The 18,066-nt window shown below is 43.7% G+C and overlaps 1 protein-coding gene across 3 annotated transcripts in view; it reads right to left on the reverse strand.

Annotated features, from left to right (window-relative positions):
• The window catches only part of LOC110534878 (E3 ubiquitin-protein ligase TRIM37), a 40,686-nt gene that overhangs the window by 15,419 nt on the left and 7,201 nt on the right, over nucleotides 1-18,066 (reverse strand). For all 3 annotated transcript variants that reach the window (XR_016483638.1, XM_036989998.2, XM_036989996.2), the window contains exons 4-17: nucleotides 16,956-16,996; nucleotides 16,207-16,323; nucleotides 12,311-12,398; nucleotides 12,070-12,192; nucleotides 11,693-11,816; nucleotides 11,521-11,588; nucleotides 8,697-8,821; nucleotides 8,333-8,383; nucleotides 7,883-7,964; nucleotides 5,592-5,668; nucleotides 5,315-5,494; nucleotides 5,093-5,207; nucleotides 4,800-4,997; nucleotides 3,811-3,947 (exon numbers count right to left, since the gene is read on the reverse strand). Coding sequence is in view for 2 of the 3 variants with exons in the window: in XM_036989998.2 (XP_036845893.1) it covers nucleotides 3,811-3,947; nucleotides 4,800-4,997; nucleotides 5,093-5,207; nucleotides 5,315-5,494; nucleotides 5,592-5,668; nucleotides 7,883-7,964; nucleotides 8,333-8,383; nucleotides 8,697-8,821; nucleotides 11,521-11,588; nucleotides 11,693-11,816; nucleotides 12,070-12,192; nucleotides 12,311-12,398; nucleotides 16,207-16,323; nucleotides 16,956-16,996 (1,526 nt within the window). In the remaining variant the exon portion in view is untranslated. The remainder of the gene's footprint in view (nucleotides 1-3,810; nucleotides 3,948-4,799; nucleotides 4,998-5,092; nucleotides 5,208-5,314; nucleotides 5,495-5,591; nucleotides 5,669-7,882; nucleotides 7,965-8,332; nucleotides 8,384-8,696; nucleotides 8,822-11,520; nucleotides 11,589-11,692; nucleotides 11,817-12,069; nucleotides 12,193-12,310; nucleotides 12,399-16,206; nucleotides 16,324-16,955; nucleotides 16,997-18,066) is intronic.

Here is an 18,066-nt window from a genome sequence, read left to right on the forward strand (position 1 = left end):
TATTAAAGCTATCACCAGCGAAGAACGCTGTAGAGCCAAACGAACAGCCAGGGATGGGGCCACCACCACACAAGTGGAGGTGGTAGGGAACCGACGGTTGGTCAACACACCGTTCGCGTCCGCCACTATGACTTGGGCGGCAGGGTAGCCTAGTGGGACTAGTAACCGAAAGGTTGCAAGTTCAAACCCCAGAGCTGACAAGGTACAAATCTGTCGTTCTGCCCCTGAACAGGCAGGGGCAGAACCCACTGTTCCTAGGCCGTCATTGAAAATAAGAATTTGTTCTTAACTGACTTGCCTAGTTAAATAAAGGTAAAAATAAAAAAATAAAAACTTACGAACGCCCAATTGAACCTGTTTTTGTTAAGTACCAGAGGGGGCGATTGTTCACATAGACGACCTCACTCTCGACCAACTTCCCGACGACAGGATAGACACCGAGACTGAAATGCCGGATGCTTTTGCTAACCGTTCCCGTGAATTACCACAAGCCACTCAAAACCAAATCCAGTACGAGGGACCCATGACTGTTGATCTTAGCGTACGGGATGAGGCACTTAGTTGACCCGACTGACTACAGACCAAAAGATTGGTCTGTCGCCCGCTCTTGGACGGTTCCGGACGGTATCCTGACTGTTAGCAGGATCCTTGGTTTTATTTCCCTTGGCGTGTGCACCTACTACGTACACAGGCGCACACGTGCAATGGAAGACCTAATGAAGTCTTATACTAGGATCACCCGTGGGACGGAAGCGAGCCCGATTTTTGGAAAGTTGGCAATAGATCCTGAAACCCCCTTAGGGGCCCAGTCCCAGCCTCCTCTCCCGAACTTGCTAGGTCAGCCCAGTAATGTTCCCAATGTAAGCTTTGGCCTTCAGGGGCCAAGTTGTTCCAAGTGCCTTAACTACCCACCTGCAAGTAGGATCACCCTAGACATGACAGACTGTCCTGATCTGGTCAGGTTACAGGAGACCACAACCCTACAGATTCTCTCTCAACCCCAACAGAGGAGAGATCTAGGGGTCTGAAGATGTGGGGTTTTTATGACCCCTCACGCCCCTGGTAAATCTTAGGCCACAGACAAATTCCTTTTGTCCTGTTACTATGGAGAACCAGCCTCAGAACATTAAACATGAAATAAAGGGACTTTGGAATAATGGTTTCTGTCAGCCACAACGGTGGTCATGACGATATATGGAATATGAAAATGTATGTCATTTTTGTTTTGTTATTAAAAGGTTAATAGATGACGTTATTACAAAAACATTGTAACGTCAACAGTTTACCTAGTACAGTGGGGCAAAAAAGTATTTAGTCAGCCACACACAAACACCCATATATATATATATATATATATATATATATACACAAACACCCTCAGACACATATATACACACACACAAACACCCTCAGACACATATATACACACACACACACACACACACCCTCAGACACATACAGTGGGGCAAAAAAGTATTTAGTCAGCCACCAATTGTGCAAGTTCTCCCACTTAAAAAGATGAGGCCTGTTATTTTCATCATACGTACACTTCAACTATGACAGACAAAATTAGGAAAAAAAATCCAGAAAATCACATTGTAGGATTTTTAATTAATTTATTTGCAAATTATGGTGGAAAATAACTATTTGGTCACCTACAAACAATCAAGATTTCTGGCTCTCACAGACCTTCTTTAAGAGGCTCCTCTGTCCTCCACTCGTTACCTGTATTAATGGTATTAATGAACTTGTTATCAGTATAAAAGACACCTGTCCACAACCTCAAACAGTCACACTCCAAACTCCACTATGGCCAAGACCAAAGAGCTGTCAAAGGACATCAGAAACAAAATTGTAGACATGCACCAGGCTGGAACGACTGAATCTGCAATAGGTAAGCAGCTTGGTTTGAAGAAATCAACTGTGGGAGCAATTATTAGGAAATGGAAGACATACAAGACCACTGAATCTCCCTCGATCTGGGGCTCCACGCAAGATCTCACCCCGTGGGGTCAAAATGATCACAAGAACGGTGAGCAAAAATCCCAGAACCACACGGGGGGACCTAGAGAATGACTTGCAGAGAGCTGTGACCAAAGTAACAAAGCCAGCCATCAGTAACACACTACGCCGCCAGGGACTCAAATCCTGCAGTGCCAGACGTGTCCCCCTGCTTAACGCATGAGGAAATAGACATTTGCAACATGATGATGTCACAATAACAAAAGCGAATCCATGGGTTTGACTAGTCAGATTGGCAGGTATTTGAGCAACTGAATCTCCACTACTAGGCCTATCTGCTTGTCTGTTTGTTTAGCGGAGAATCAAATATGTTCCCTGTGACAAAACCTGCTTAAAGTGGTGACTATCATAAAGTAAAAACACAACCTCCCGAAATTCCCCTGATAGCCAGGTGCAAGGGGAGAGAAAGGGGCCAACATCTTTCCGGGGTAAGATAAAACAAATGTAATGTTCACTAGTCTGTAGGCTAATAACCTCATTTTTAAAAATTTAAACTAAACTACATCAACAAATTGTGTGGTGACAGACATTTTCAGTTGATTAAATTGTGACAACTACAACAAGAAACCATTAGATTCCTGTCCATATTTTAGGCTGATGTTATATGCTTTTCAATAGCATTTCCGGTTTGAATGGGAATACCGTGATAGGGTTGCAATTTTCCCAGGAAAGAAAATTGGTTGATTTTCTAGAAAATATTCAACCCTAGTGTATGTGTATGAGTGTGCGTGGTTGGAGCTGGAGAGCTTCGTGTTGTTTTTTTGCACTCAGCCAGGCAGTATGAGGAGCAGTGATGACTCAATGATGGCTCATCTGGTGAGCTCACAGTGAGGGGGTGGAGAAGAGAGAGAGAACATGTGAGACTAAGGCTCCAGCAACAGCCCTTCACTCCACACAGTCTCTTCGGGCTCAGGGGTTTGAAAACAGGTTGATGAAGTACGCATACACGACTCATATCAAAACTACACTCTTTCTAACTAGCACATTCCAGGTTGGGACAGAGGGACACAAACAAGTCATTGTAATGATAAGATCGATGTAATGATCGAGAGCATCCTGACCGATTCCATCACCGCCTGGCATGACAACTGCTCGGCATCTGACCGTAGGCGCTACAGAGGGCAGTGAGTATGGCACAGTACATCACTGGGGTCAAGTTTCCTGACATCCAGGAGTTATAATACTATGCCGTGTCAGAGAAAGGCCCCAAAAATTGTCAAAGACGGCAGTCACCCAAGTCATAGACTGTTCTCTCTGCTACCGCACGGCAAGCGGTACCGGAGCGCCAAGTGTAGGACCAAAAAGCTCCTTAACAGCTTCTACCCCCAAGCCATAAGACTGCTGAACAATTAATCAAATGGCCACTGGATTATTTACATTGACCCCCCATTTGTTTTTACACTGCTGCTACTCGCTGGTTATTATATATGCATAGTCACTTTACCCCTACCTACATGTACAAATTACCTCAACTAACCTGTACCCCCGCACATTAACTCAATACCGGTACCCCCTGTATATAGCCTCGGTATTGTTATTTTACTTTTTATACATTTTTTAATTTAGTATATTATCTCTTTTTTTACTGCATTGTTGGTTTAGGGCTTGTAAGTAAGTATTTCACAGTAAGGTCTACTACACCTGTTGTATTCAGAGCATGTGATAAATAAAGTTTGATTTGAGGATGTGGATATAATTTCTGCATTCCCCCCCCTCCAAATAATTGGGGGACTAAAACTAGAGAGAAAGCTCTGTGGTTAGGGGTGATAGTGGCGCTAGGTCACTCACATGGTCTCCTCGTCGATGTCGTTCTCCTCTGTGTTGCTCGTTGCCGTGGAGCTGCCTGAGGTGCTGCTACCGTCCAGAGGGTTCACCTCCTCGTCCCCCGTCAGACAGTCCACTTCCAAGTCCCCATCAGACAGCTCCTGACCACAACGTTAGCGCAGCATTTACATAAAAGCATTTAGTGCTTAATCTCTGACACAGCTGTTCCTACTCTGCTGTGTTTGATCTTCATCTGATAAAATAGTGCATGCTTAAGGTCCCCATCAGCTCATGACTATACTTTAACATTAATGCAACATTAGCGCAATGTTCAGACAACATGCAGCCTAGAGCTCAGCTGCTGACACAGCAAGCATTTCTCCTCTACTGTGCCCCATCTCCCTCTTGAGACACCTTATGATAATGCATGCTGAGGTCAGCCCTTAAGTAGGACTAGACATTTTAGGAGGAAAAGGGGCAGAATGATTAAGTGTCTCTGAAATCTAATTTCATCCAGTTGTTTTTATAATGCCATTCATCATATGATATGCTTCCTGGATTTTTATGTAACAATGTTTCGACCCCAGTGGTTATGTGAATACAGGGGAGCAACTTTCACTGGGGATGGGGGGATATGCCCCCCCCCCCCAGTTTTATCATTGGAATGTGATAAAAAAACGAGGCAACGGTGTGCTTTAGGACCCTGCGGACGTCTCCGAGCGGTGTTTATCTGACTGGATAAAATATAAATAATATATATTATATCCTCCCCCATTTCTAAAATGAAAGTTGCTCCCCTGTGTAAATACAAAGGAGACTATCGTATCCACACAACATTTAACTGTTTCGACCACTCTAATCAGTGTGTTTGGGTACTATGATCATGTGTTGTGTGCACCATCTTGAATCACAAATATGAACCAATACAGGGTGAAGGCTCCGTGCAGATTTCGCCACAACCTCTGTGGTCATCATGAATATGATGACAAAGTGCTAATGTCTGAGTGACTCACATTGGAGTCATCGTGCTGGGTCTTCTCCTCCTCCTCCTCTTCCACTTTGGTCTCAGTGGCAGTGGTCTGGCAGCCATCCTCAGCCACGGGACCTTTCCCTGAGCGGGAGTCTCTCTCCGAGGTCGAGGTGCCCAGGCGCCGGTCAGGAGGGGACGAGCTGCGAGACTTTTGCCTACGGAACAGCTCAATGGCCAGCCTCTGACAACATGGAGAAATAATATGCAATGAGTTAACGCAAATCATTTTAGTTTAGATTAATTAGAGATTAATTTGTGGTGATCTAAAACCCACACCTCTTTGAGGTTGTTGATCTGCTGGATGTAGCTGGACTGGGCTGACTCCAGCTGGCTGATGTACCAGTACTGGTCTCTGCACTTCTGGAAGAAGGTGGGCGAACGCACCTGATACCTGTTCAGGGGAGAAAAGTCAACTCAGCAGTCAAAAATGACTCCAATGAAGACACTAAACCCAGAGTTAGAAATGGCATCTTTCTCTCTATTAGTATTAGTGGTAACCTGAGGACCAGGGTGTCAGTCTGCATGTTGAGGTAGCCCTCGCTTGCCAACAGGTCAAGTCTGAAGAAGCGATTGTAGCCCCAGCACTCCCCCACCTCAAAGTCTGATGCAAACTCCCTGATGATGTTCTTAGTGGGGTCGCTGGAGGCCTGATGGACCATCTCCACACGGTACTCATATCTATAGACACAGAAAATACACACGTTGAAGGTGACATAAATTCAAGTGAAAACTTAAATTCAAAGAAAGAGAATGACAATAAATTTAAAAAACATACTTTGACGTTTCAGGGAGTCCTGCAGATAGTTCCAAGAAAACGGACAGATAGTTGCCGCGCACCACACCGTTGCCATCCTGAAGGGAAAAACAAACACACAATATAGCAGCAAGCAGCAAGCAGGGGTTCAAGCTGGATCGGGTTTATCTCTAGAGAAACTGTGCAATGTTCACATTGAGTTGACAGAAAAAAACTGAACAAAATGGAATTCAAATAATTGAACCGACATCGGTCAATTTTGGTTAATTGAGCAGCACCAGTTTTCAAAGTTAAATACTTTACACGTCTTCTTCTCCAGAACCAAATGGACCGATAGATACTATGTACCAATGTACCCATGTCTTCAAATCCTATATTTTCCAGGAATCCAGCTCAAACAATATGGCCGCTTAAAAAAAAATATATATATATATATATATATATATATATATATATATATATATATATACATTTTTTTTTTTTTTTTCCATGCACGCTCATTGGCTATGAGCTTGCATTAATGTTTTTTCCTGTCCAACAGCGCTACGATGTGGCCAAACTGAACCATAATTTACACCTTAGCTAGACTCATATCCCTGAACATGGGTGCCAAATTTCACCACTCTGACAAACAGATCAAGAGATATAAACATGTGCCCGTTAGAGCATCATCATGTGGTCGATTTGAATGTGCTTGCATATGTTTGGGACATATGTACCAAGTTGTTACAATACGATCATCAGTGTCTGATTTATATACATTTATGTGCCAGACCATGCCCACAATAATGTTTATTGGTCAGTAGCGGCCAAGTTGTTTGATATACTAGTGTGTAAATTAGCATTAAGAGACCTTGGTCCAGAGGTCATATGTCAAGTTTTGTGCAGATTGGTCCTTCGGTGCCAGAGTAGCATATTAAGTATAATTCACAAAATTGTAAATGGCGGAAAATCCATCATGGCGGACCTTATGGGTTCGAGGCCAATTTCTTCCTTGTGAAGAGACGGACCTATGTTCAAATTGCATGGGAGGGTGTGGCCTTGATGCACCCTTCTAGCCCTTACCAACTAACTGGAATTAAAAATGTTTCAGCAAATTGGCAGAAGGAACATAATAAATATAGCTGCAAGGAGCAATGTTGGGATTCAAGCTGTGGGCACATCGCTCTAGAGGAGCTACTTCTGTACTCTTTATCACGCTTGCCAAATACCACAAATCAGATCATGCAATATGCATACTTTGGGCTATTTTTTATGATATTGACTACTTTAAAGCTTTTTCTCCAAAACCGCTAGACTGATCGGCACCAAATGTGGTATATATAATCTATCTTCAAACACAATATTTTCCAAGACTCTTACTCAAACAATATGGCCGCAATAACCTTGCATTAATTATTATTTGTCCAACAGAACCCCCATGTGTCCAAACTGAACCATACGTTACAGATTAGCTAGACTCATAGCATGTGTGCCAAATTTCATCACCAAGCCAAACAGATGGAGAGATATAAACATGTGCCGTTTTAGCTCCAACACAGTCGATCTGAATATGCTTGCATATGTTGAGTCTTGACAGTGTTTTGAACAAGTTTGGTTAATACAAGTATTAATGTCTGATTGATATGCATTGATGTGCCAGGCAACACTCACATGAACATTTATTGGTCAGTAGCACCATGTTGTTTGACATGCTAGTCTGGAACATATTCAGTTGAGACCTTGGTCCATAGATGCTATGTGAAGGTTCATCCAGATGGACCCAGTGGTCCCGGAGGATATGTGATTTAAGTGTTTTTCACAAAATTCAAAATGCTGTAAAATCCATGACGACGGACCTTCTGGGTCCTTGACGCAAATGTGTTCCTTGTGAGAAGAGGGACCCTATGCACTGAATTTCAGGACCCTAGGTTATATGGGGTGAGGCGCATTACCTTTCAGAGTATGCAATTTCAAGTGCCTGTTATAGTGCCACCTTGTGGCCAATTGGCATTTATCATCATGTCAAGTTGCACCCTCCTCTGCCTTACCATCTCACAGGAATTTGCATGTTACATTTTCCCTGTAAGAAGAACCGGTATAATAATAATAAACCAGAAGAAACCAGCTTCGCTGCTAGAACCCATAATTATGGTGAACATTAAACCAGAGAGTTTTTCACAATCTCCAATATTGTCAACTTAGTTGTGAAAAAGATGACATATCAAATCTAGTAGTTAGAGTAAGATACGATGAACATAAGAGATCATTAGTAGTTTAGTAGCAATTACTACTAAGTATTAGAGAACACACAATTGTTGGTGTCTACTCACTGGATAAACCTTGAGTCTCCAGCAGATGCCAGATATCTGGAGTGGGGGGCTATAGACGGGATCTGCCCTCTGTCTCAGGGTGCTGTAAGGACAACGCAACACACAGGCAGAAAAACAAGTCAGATAAGAGGAACCCATTCATTAAAAAATACAATTTCAACTGCTTCTTGGTGAAGTGTCACAACGAGAGAGAAATTGCTCATCATGGGCCGACGTGTCCCTGGTTGCCTTAATTAGCAGCTGGAACATAAGCACTTAATCAGAGCCTTGGACCTGGCAACCCCAAATAAAGTATGAGCGGTTGTGCGGGGTATGAGCGGGGTGCTTTGTACTGTTTGTACTATTCTCCAAGAAACAGAAGCTAAAATATGTTTTGTTTGATGTTCAAAGACTGTCGATTTCTATTCCTTGTGCATACACAAGCTCATATCCAAACATTTTCAAAACTACCTGAAGTTGGCCAGAACAAAAGTGCTTGAGTCATAGGCAGGAACCAGCTCACTGTGGAGAGAAAGTTGTTCCGTAATTACACTTCTCAATGTCATGAAATATCCATTAAAAGCATAACAATATCTTGCTGCATTATGAATAATCCAAATGGAAATGTATATCTAACCATACAAAATTGAACTGAACATCTATATCTAAAAGTGGATCCTCTTTTCTTTGACGACAATTTTAAAGAGGGTCCGGAGCATCTTCTTTCTTAAATCAAGCTATCTAGTCACAGGATCTGTGGTTTAGTACAGTACCTAGGAAGGTGTGCAGGTACAGTAAAATGGGTTTAGTGAAGTAGGTTTAGTTAGTATGTTACCTGGTGAAGTCGGGGGGGACTGGAGTGGTGACAAAGGACTGCATGGGCTTGCGGTGAACCTGCTGGAACATCAGCAGGATCTCTGGGCTCTTGGAGATCAACTCGCTCTTACTGCAGGAGCGCAGCTGTAGGACAGAGAACCACACACAATTGAAGAGCTTTGCAGAGCAACACCTGACCACCACTCCCCCTTCACCCTCACTCTTAACGCATCTCATTTCACTGGAGGCATGACGCACTCAAGGTAAAGTTTGACAGGCGATGAAAAAGCCTAGGTTGTGACTTCAGAGAGGTGAATTCATAAGAAAACACCTGTGTGAAGGTTTGAGAACAGCTGATAGTCATTTGAGGAAAGACAATGTAAAAAGCATTAAAAGACCCTAAGATTTACATGGCAGAATGTGTGAGAAAATTGCACCTGTGGGAGAACGCACCTGGTTTCTTAAAGTTTCAAATCAGTTCGCTCAGAAAACAAAAAGTGAATATCAGTAGTCTGAAGTTGCTTCCTATCCTTTTCTCCCGTTCTTTATCTGCACTGATGTGAAAGAACTGGACAGGTGAAAGCACATCGTGGTCATGAACATCACTGCTTTGACCATCCTGTCTGTTCAGGGCAAGTGCAGATGAAGAGGATATGAAAAGACAGAAAGCCTCTAGACAATTGGTGGCTCAGTGCCTCCTCTCGCTCAGCTTCCTGCTACCCAGAGTAGAGGTCGACCGATTATGATTTTTCAACACCAATACCGATTATTGGAGGACCAAGAAAAGCAGATACTGATTAAATCGGGCCGATTTTTTAAATGTATTTATTTGTAATAATGACAATTACAACAATACTGAATGAACACTTTTAGTTTAACTTAATATAATACATCAATAAAATCAATTTAGCCTCAAATAAATAATCAAACATGTTCAATTTGGTTTAAATAATGCAAAAAAAAAAAAAAAAAGTGTTGGAGAAGAAAGTAAAAATGCAATATGTGCCATGTAAAAAATCTAACGTTTAAGTTCCTTGCTCAGAACATATGAAAGCTGGTGGTTCCTTTTAACATGAGTCTTCAATATTAACCAGGTAAGAAGTTTTAGGTTGTAGTTATTATAGGACTATTTCTCTCTATACCAATTGTATTTCATAGACCTTTGACTATTGGACGTTCTTATAGGCACTTGAGTATTGCCATTGTAACAGTATAGCTTCCGTCCATCTCCTGGCCCCTACCTGGGCTCGAACCAGGAACACATTGACAACAGCTACCCTTGAAGCATCGTTACCCATCGCTCCACAAAAGCCACAGCCCTTGCAGAGCAAGGGGAACAACTACTTCACGGTCTCAGAGCGAGTGACGTCACCGATTGAAACGCTATTAGCGCGCACCCCGCTAACTAGCTCCGGAGTTGATAGGCTTGAAGTCATAAACAGCTCAATGCTTGAAGCATAGCAAAGAGCTGCTAACAAACACACGAAAGTGCTGTTTGAATGAATGCTTACGAGACTGCTGCTGCCTACCACCGCTCAGTCTGACTGCTCGATCAAATATCAAATTATAGACTTAGTTATAACATAACACACAGAAATACGAGCCTTAGGTTATTAATATGGTCGAATCCGGAAACTATCATCTCGAAAACAAAACATTTATTCTTTCAGTGAAATACGGAACCGTTCCATATTTTATCTAAGGGGTGGCATCCATAAGTCTAAATATTCCTGTTACATTGCACAACCTTCAATGTTATGTCATAATTACGTAAAATTCTGGCAAATTAGTTCGCAACGAGCCAGGCGGCCCAAACTGTTGCATATACCCCGACTCTGCGTGCAATAAACGCAAGAGAAGTGACACAATTTCCCTAGTTTAATATTGCCTGCTAACCTGGATTATTTAACTAAATATACGGATTTAATAAAATATACTTCTGTGTATTGATTTTAAGAAAGCCGTTGATGTTTATGGTTAGGTACATTCGTGCAACGATTGTGCTTTTTTTGCAAAGGCGCTTTTGTTAAATCATCCCCCGTTTGGCAAAGTTGGCTGTCTCTGTTAGGAATAAATAGTCTTCACACAGTTCGCAACGAGCCAGGCGGCCCAAACTGCTGCAAATACCCTGTCTGTTGCACAGAATGCAAGAGAAGTGACACAATTCAAGTAAGCATGAAATATGAACAAAATATGCAGGTTCAAAAATATATAATTGTGTATTGATTTTAAGAAAGGCGATGATGTTTATGGTTAGGTAATCATCCGTTTGGTGAAGTTGGCTATGATTCAATGATAAACTAACAGGCACCGCATCGATTATATGCAATACAGGACAAGCTAGATAAACTAGTAATATCAACCATGTGTATGTAGTTAACTAATGATTATGTTAAGATTCGTTTTTTTAAGAAAATATGTTTAATGCTAGCTAGCACCTTACCTTGGCTCCTTGTTGCACTCGCATAAGAGGTATCCAGCCTGTAATGCAATGTAATCTGCCATGATCGGTGTCCAAAAATGACGATTACCGATTGTTATGAAAACTTGAAATCGGCCCTAATTAAAATCGGCCATTCTGATTAATCGGTCAACCTCTAACCCAGAGTGCTGTGCGGTGTGGCGTGCCAGAATGCCACCGAAAACACTCACTTCCCACTCTCCTCCTAAAACACCTGCCTCCACAAACCACAAGACAACACAGTATGTCCTGCAAGAAACACACCCTCTCAAGCAGGTACAACACATTCCAATCCACTTGTAGTGCTACCTACGGCATTCCTGGTGTTAAATATTTTTTTTAAATGGTACACTGTATACTGGTATGGTACAAGTCCACATACCTGATGTTCCACCTCCTGCAGGAGAGACTCCAGTAGCTCAGTCTCTTGGGTGAGGGAGGTCTTCTGACCTGTTGGGAGAGGACATTTTCATATAAAAATAATATTTTAGTGACATAGAAGGGCATTACAGTGACAAGAGAGAAACACAAATGGTGTCATGAAATGTGCGTACCCATGAGGGTGATGAGTTTGTTTTTCAGCTGGTTGTCGAGACGAGCAATCATCATCTCTACTGCATTACGAATCTCTCGCACTCGCTCGTCTTTGGCCCCTCGCACTGCTTCCACGTTCCTCTCCTGAGAGAACCAGAAAACATGTTGAATTAAGGCAGACGGTTGCAGCGTTATAATGTATTTTGGTGGAACAGTAACTTCATCTGTCATCACAGAGGGATAGAGTGGAGGAGGCATCCCATCACAACAGAGGCAAATTAGCTGTAGTGATCTTGTGCCATCTAGTGGCAAAATTCAGCAGTGTGCAGTAGTGATATTGATCCTATTTTCTCATGTGTGCTTCTAACCAAGCTGAAAAAGAAACAGTGCCCCTCACCACCTCCTGCACCAAGCTGATGAGCTCCATGAGGCGGCGGCGGAGCTTGGCCACCTCCTCGTTCACCTTGGACACGTGCTGCTCGTAGATCTCAGCCAGAGGCTTGAAGGTGTGGCCGCCATGCTTGGGGAAGGAAAAGGGGTGAAGATCAAAATACAGGAATGGACTGACTGAGCACTTGTTTTGTTATACCAAAGGGATGTGGGGCTTGACTGAGAATACTCCTCTGTGGGCCACTTACCATGCCTCCCCACAGAGCACATTGGTGGCAGATGCACTTCTTACAGGTCCAGCAGAACACACTGAGTTTCTCATGGTGGTTCTCACACCTGTAGACAAACCATAGACAACTGACACATCTAGACCCTCTGGAATCTCTTTTCAACACATTTTAAGTCACATTAAGCAGGTTTCGATCCAACCTTTTATTGCGAGTAAAGTACATGTCGGACAAAAAAAATGTCACAACAGGCCTGATGGAAATTCTAATTTGTCGGTAAACTTTCCAAATGTCGAACAAAACAAAATACGCTTGACAATGTGGGCAATTTTTTTGCTGGTGAAATAGATTATGCAACAAGTGTTTCATTCTATAGCTAGAGGACTCCTGATATCTCCAGGAGTGATAACAGATAAAGACAAAAATTATACTTGTCTAGTACTCTCTTTTTGTTCGCTAGGACATCTATTTTAAGTGCTGCCCGTCTTCGCATTAGCCTACTTGGTGTGTGAACTGCGACTGCTCAAAACTTGCAGATGATTCTTGACACATCTAAGCGGCAGGGCAATTTGTGACTTGTTTTGGTAATCAGTGGTTGTATTGGAGGGAGAGTGGTTTCTCCTCTCCTAGGCATTCAGCAATAAGTGTTAGTACTTCAGTCTCTCCTGTTTTCTCAACAGCAGCTGTAAGCGGCGGTCGAGTCAGTCTCGTCCCCGAAACAAAGACTGCTCTGCCGAGGTGTTCGGGGAAGGCTCCACACCACTCTCTCGCTTGAGAATCTTACCAAGTTATTTTCTGATGATCTCATTTAGCCCTTTTGTAGCTTTGGCAACTATGCGTGTTTTCTATTCCATGTTCGCTCCTCTCCCTGTAAACTTTACAGACCCCCCCCCCCTTCTAATATAGTGTACCCTGCGTGTACAACCCAGGTGGAATTTCGGGTCCCTGGCAGCGTTTGGAACTGCCAATCTGCGGCCATGAGCGCCAAGTTCATCTCACACTATGCTGCCCTTCAATCCCTTGACTTTTTGGTCCTGACAGAGACATGGATCACCCCAGAGAACACTGCTACTCCAGCTGCTCTCTTCATCTGACTACGTTTTTTCTCATAGTCCAAGAGCATCTGGTCGTAGCGGTGGTAGCATAGGGGTATTCATTTCTCCTAAATGGAGATTCTCTTTCTCCCCTCCGTCACTTGTCTACTCAAGCTTAACATTGTTGTCATCTATCGCCCTCCAAGTGCACTTGGAGAGTTCCTCAATGAGCTTGACACCTTGATAAGCTCATTTCCTGACGATGGCTCACTGCTCTTAGTACTTGGCAACTTCAACCTCCCGATGTATGCCTTTAATTAGTTTCTTTCCAACGCTCTCTTTCCCCTCCTTGCCTTTTGACCTCACCCTTGTCCAATCCTTTCCAACTCACAAGACATGCAATTTTCTTGATCTCATCTTTACTAGTGGCTGTTAGCCTACAAATCTCACTACAACTCCCTCCCCCACTGTCTCCCTTTCCTAGCCACTCAGCCTCTTCGACCCTACCCTCCCCCTTTCCACATCTTATGACTCGCACTGGAAATCTAAACTTTCAGAGGACCTATCATCCTTTCACTCCCTCTTCTTTATCTTCTCTTGCTCTGCATCTGTTGCTAGAGCCACTATCACTCTAAATTTCAAGCTTCTTCCTTTAACCCCAGGAAACTCTTTTCCACCTTCTCTTCACTCCTTAAATCCTACACCCCTCCCTCCCTGTGGATGACTCAACCACTGAATAGGTTTATGACAGCCGCTCCTCAATCACAGCCTATTGAGTCCACTGGTCCCACTCACACGGAACTACCCTACGCTTTCACCTCCTTCTCCCCACTCTCTCCAGATGAAATATTGTGACTGAGGTCTGGCCGCCCGACAACCTGCCAGCTTGACCCTATCCCCTCCTACAGACCATCTCTGGCGACCTAATTCCATTCATAATTTCCCTCATCCCTGACTGCGTCCCCTCTGACTTCAAAATGGCCAGAATGCTCCCCTCCTCAAAAAAACAACACTCGAGTCGTGATGCAAAAAACTATGGACCTGTATCCCTTTTTCAAAACACTCGTGTGCTGCCTCTGTTCAACTCTTATCGCTTTCAGAATGCTTTTCTTGACGTTGGGCCAGTAACCAAAAGGTTGCTAGATCGAATCCCTGAGCTGACAAAGTAAAAATATGTTGTTCTGCCCCTGAACAAGGCAGTTAACCTACTGTTCCCAGGCCTTCATTGTAAATAAGAATTTGATCTTAACTGACTTGCCTAGTCAAATAAAAAGTCAGGCTTCATGACGGGTCACTCAACCGAGACTGATCCTCTGCGTGGAGGCTCTCCGCACTGCCAAAGCAGACTCTGTTCTCATCCTCCTAGATCTATCCACTGCCTTTGATACCGTGAACCAACAGATCCTCGTCTCCACCCTCTCAGTGCTGGACGTTTCCAGCGCTACACACCCTTGGATTGCATCGTACCTGGCAGGCCGCTCCAACCAGGCAACGTGGAGAGGATCTGTGTCTGCACCACATATTCTCACTACTGGTGTCCCCCAGGGCTCGGTTCTAGGCCCTCTTCTCTATATACACCAAGTCACTCGGCTCAGTCATATCCTCACATGGTGTCTCCTATCATTGCTATGCAGATGACACTCAACTATTTTTCTCCTTCCCCTCTTCTGAGACCCAGGTGACGAGACGCATCTCTGCGTGCCTGGAAGATATCTCAGATTGGATGTCAGCCCACCACCTCAAGCTCGAAAAGACTGAGCTGCTCTTCCTCCCGAGGCAGGCCTGCCCGCTCAAAGACCACTCCATCATAGTTGAATTCTCCACAGTGTCGCCCTCCCAGAGTACTGAGAACCATGGAATGACCCTGGACAACACCCTGTCGTTCTCTGCAAACATCAAAGCAGTACCATGCTCCTGCAAGTTCAAGCTCTACAACCCTACCTCAGTCAGTCCTAATCCAGGCACTTGTCATCTCAAGTCTGGACTACTGCAACTGGCTGTTGGCTGGGCTCCCCGCTTGTGCCATCAAACCCTTGCAACTTATCCAGAACGCTGCAGCCCGCCTTGTTTTCAACCTTCCCAAGTTCTCCCATGTCACCCAGCTCCTCCACACACTCCATTGGCTTCCAGTCGAAGGTCGCATCCACTACAAGACCATAGTGCCTGCCTCCGGAGCAACAAGAGGAACTGCCCCTCGCTACCTCCAGGCTATGCTCAAACCCTACACCTCAACCCGAGCACTCAGTTCTGCCACCTCTGGTCTCTTGGCCCTCCCATCCCCACAGGAAGGCAGCTCCCGCTCTGCCCAGTCCAAGCTCTTCTCTGTCCTGGCACACCAACGATGAAGCCAGCTTCCCCCTGAAGCTAGGACAGCAGAGTCCCTGCCCATCTTCCGAAAACACCAGAAAACCCCACCTCTACAAAAAATATCTTAGTCGTATAAGAGCTTTTTTGTGCACTTCGTCATGAGACTTTTTATCCGAAACAAGTTTGTTTGAATGGAACACTCGTGGGGAAAAATATTTATGCCGATTTTAGAATATTCACATTAAAATCTGTTTCAAATTGGATGGAAACCTAGAGCCAAACAACAAGCCATTTATAAACTCAGCCCACTTTACAATGTGCTGGGCCTTTCACATTTCTAAGCTGAAAGGACACATTGTTCTAGGTTGCTTTTGCCTCATACTGCATTTAGTTTAATGGGGCCCAGGTTGTGTTTGAGGTCTTCAATTCTAACAGAAATATAGGGTATGGATAGAGAGGGGGAGCGAGGGCAGAGAGAGAGAAACAGAGAGAAAGAAATATGTGGTAGTGATGAATGGGTCAAAGGGGAGTGAGGGATGGAAAGGAGGGATGGAAAGGAGGGATGCTGGGGCTCACTTGTCCTTGTCGTTCTCCTCGTGTTTGGAGAGATTGCAGAGCTGCAGGGTGTCCAGCTGCTGGGTAACCTCTTCAGCCCAGCGGCAGTTCACCAACTCCCGCAGCTGCAGTGGTGCCCTGGAGACAGACAGACACACACACGGTCATACACAGACATGATCGGTCTTGAAAAATAATGTCCCCTAAATGGTGGCTACAGCCTAAGTCTATCCAAAACCATCTAAATCAAACAATTTGGACAAAGGAACAGTTACATACAGATCTCCAAGTTCAGTATTCCTTAAGATTATTTTAGCATCATTAATACTGGCACTAGATCAGTCCTCACTGTGAATTTTGGGGGAAATCTATACTTTATTCCCCCGATTTACTCTTAACTCTGCTGCCTGGATTCTAAAAAGGTTGTTCTGGAACATAATCAGTAGTAGGCTAACCCCCGCTGCATTTAGCCTAGCTGTTAGAGCGTTGGGCCAGTAACCGAAAGGTCGCCGTTTCGAATCCCGAGCCAGCAAGGTTGAAAAATCTGCCGTTCTGCCCTTGAGCAAGGCAACTAACCCCCAACAACAATTGCTCCCCAGGCACCGAATAACATGGATGTCTATTAAGGCAGCCCCCGTACCTCTCTGATTCAGAGGGGTTGGGTTAAATGCGGAAGACATATTTCGGTTGAGCAACTGACTAGGTACCCCCCCTTTCCCTAGTCCCTGCCAGGAATACTAAGTACTGTGTTCAAACACAGAAGGGCTTACCGACAGTGTGGGCATTGGGCTCTCTGCTCAGTCAACCAGCGCTGTCAATAGAAGAGGTTACATGTCAGCATTGCAGATGAGGTTGTAACACTGTATAGATGGAGAGGTTTTTACAGGATGCCTAACACCCATGACTGCCTCAAATTCCTATATTTGTAGCCTGACACTTCAAAGTAAACACTGTAATGAGAATTGTTCTATATATTAAAATCATAGTATAATGACAGTGGAATATTGGTTTTCCCTTAACATCTTTGGGGTAGGGGGCAGTATTTTCACATCCGGAAGAAAAGTGTACCCAGAGTAAACTGCCTGCTACTCAGGCCTAGATGCTAGGATATACATATTTGGATATAAAACACTGAAGTTTCTAAAACTGTTTGAATGATGTCTGTGAGTATAACAGAACTCATATGGCAGGCAAAAACCTGAGAAAAAATCCAACCAGGAAGTGGGAGGTTTGTAGGTTTTCAAGTCTTAGCATATCCAATATACAGTGTCTGTGGGGTCATATTGCACTTCCTAAGACACTAGATGTCAACAGTCTTTAGAAACTTGTTTACTACTGTGAAGTGGGAGAGAATGAGAGCTGATTGAGTCATGGGTCTGCTAGAAGGCCATGTGCTCAGTCAGGCGCACGCCCGTGAGAGTTAGCTCCGTTCCCTTTCATTTCTAAAGACAAAGGAATTCTCCGGTTGAAACATTGAAGATTTATGATAAAAACATGCTAAAGATTGATTATATACATTGTTTGACATGTTTCTACGAACTGTAATATAACTTTTTTGACTTTGCCTGGACCTAGTGCCTGCGCATTTGGATTACTGTACTAAATGCGCCATCAAAAAGGAGGTATTTGGACATAAATGGACTTTATCGAACAAAACTAACATTTATTGTGGAACTGGGATTCCTGGGAGTGCATTCTGATGAAGATCAAAGGTAAGTGAATATTTATAATGCTATTTCTGACTTTTGTTGACTCCATAACATGGCGGGTATCTGTATTGCTTGTTTTGGTCTCGGAGCGCTGTACTGTATATTTAATTCCATGCATAACAGTTGTATTTGTCAACATTTATGATGAGTATTTCTGTAAATTGACATGGCT

Source organism: Oncorhynchus mykiss, chromosome 10 (genome assembly GCF_057628025.1).
Source record: "Oncorhynchus mykiss isolate SJ-2025 chromosome 10, ASM5762802v1, whole genome shotgun sequence".
Taxonomy (NCBI): domain Eukaryota; kingdom Metazoa; phylum Chordata; class Actinopteri; order Salmoniformes; family Salmonidae; genus Oncorhynchus; species Oncorhynchus mykiss.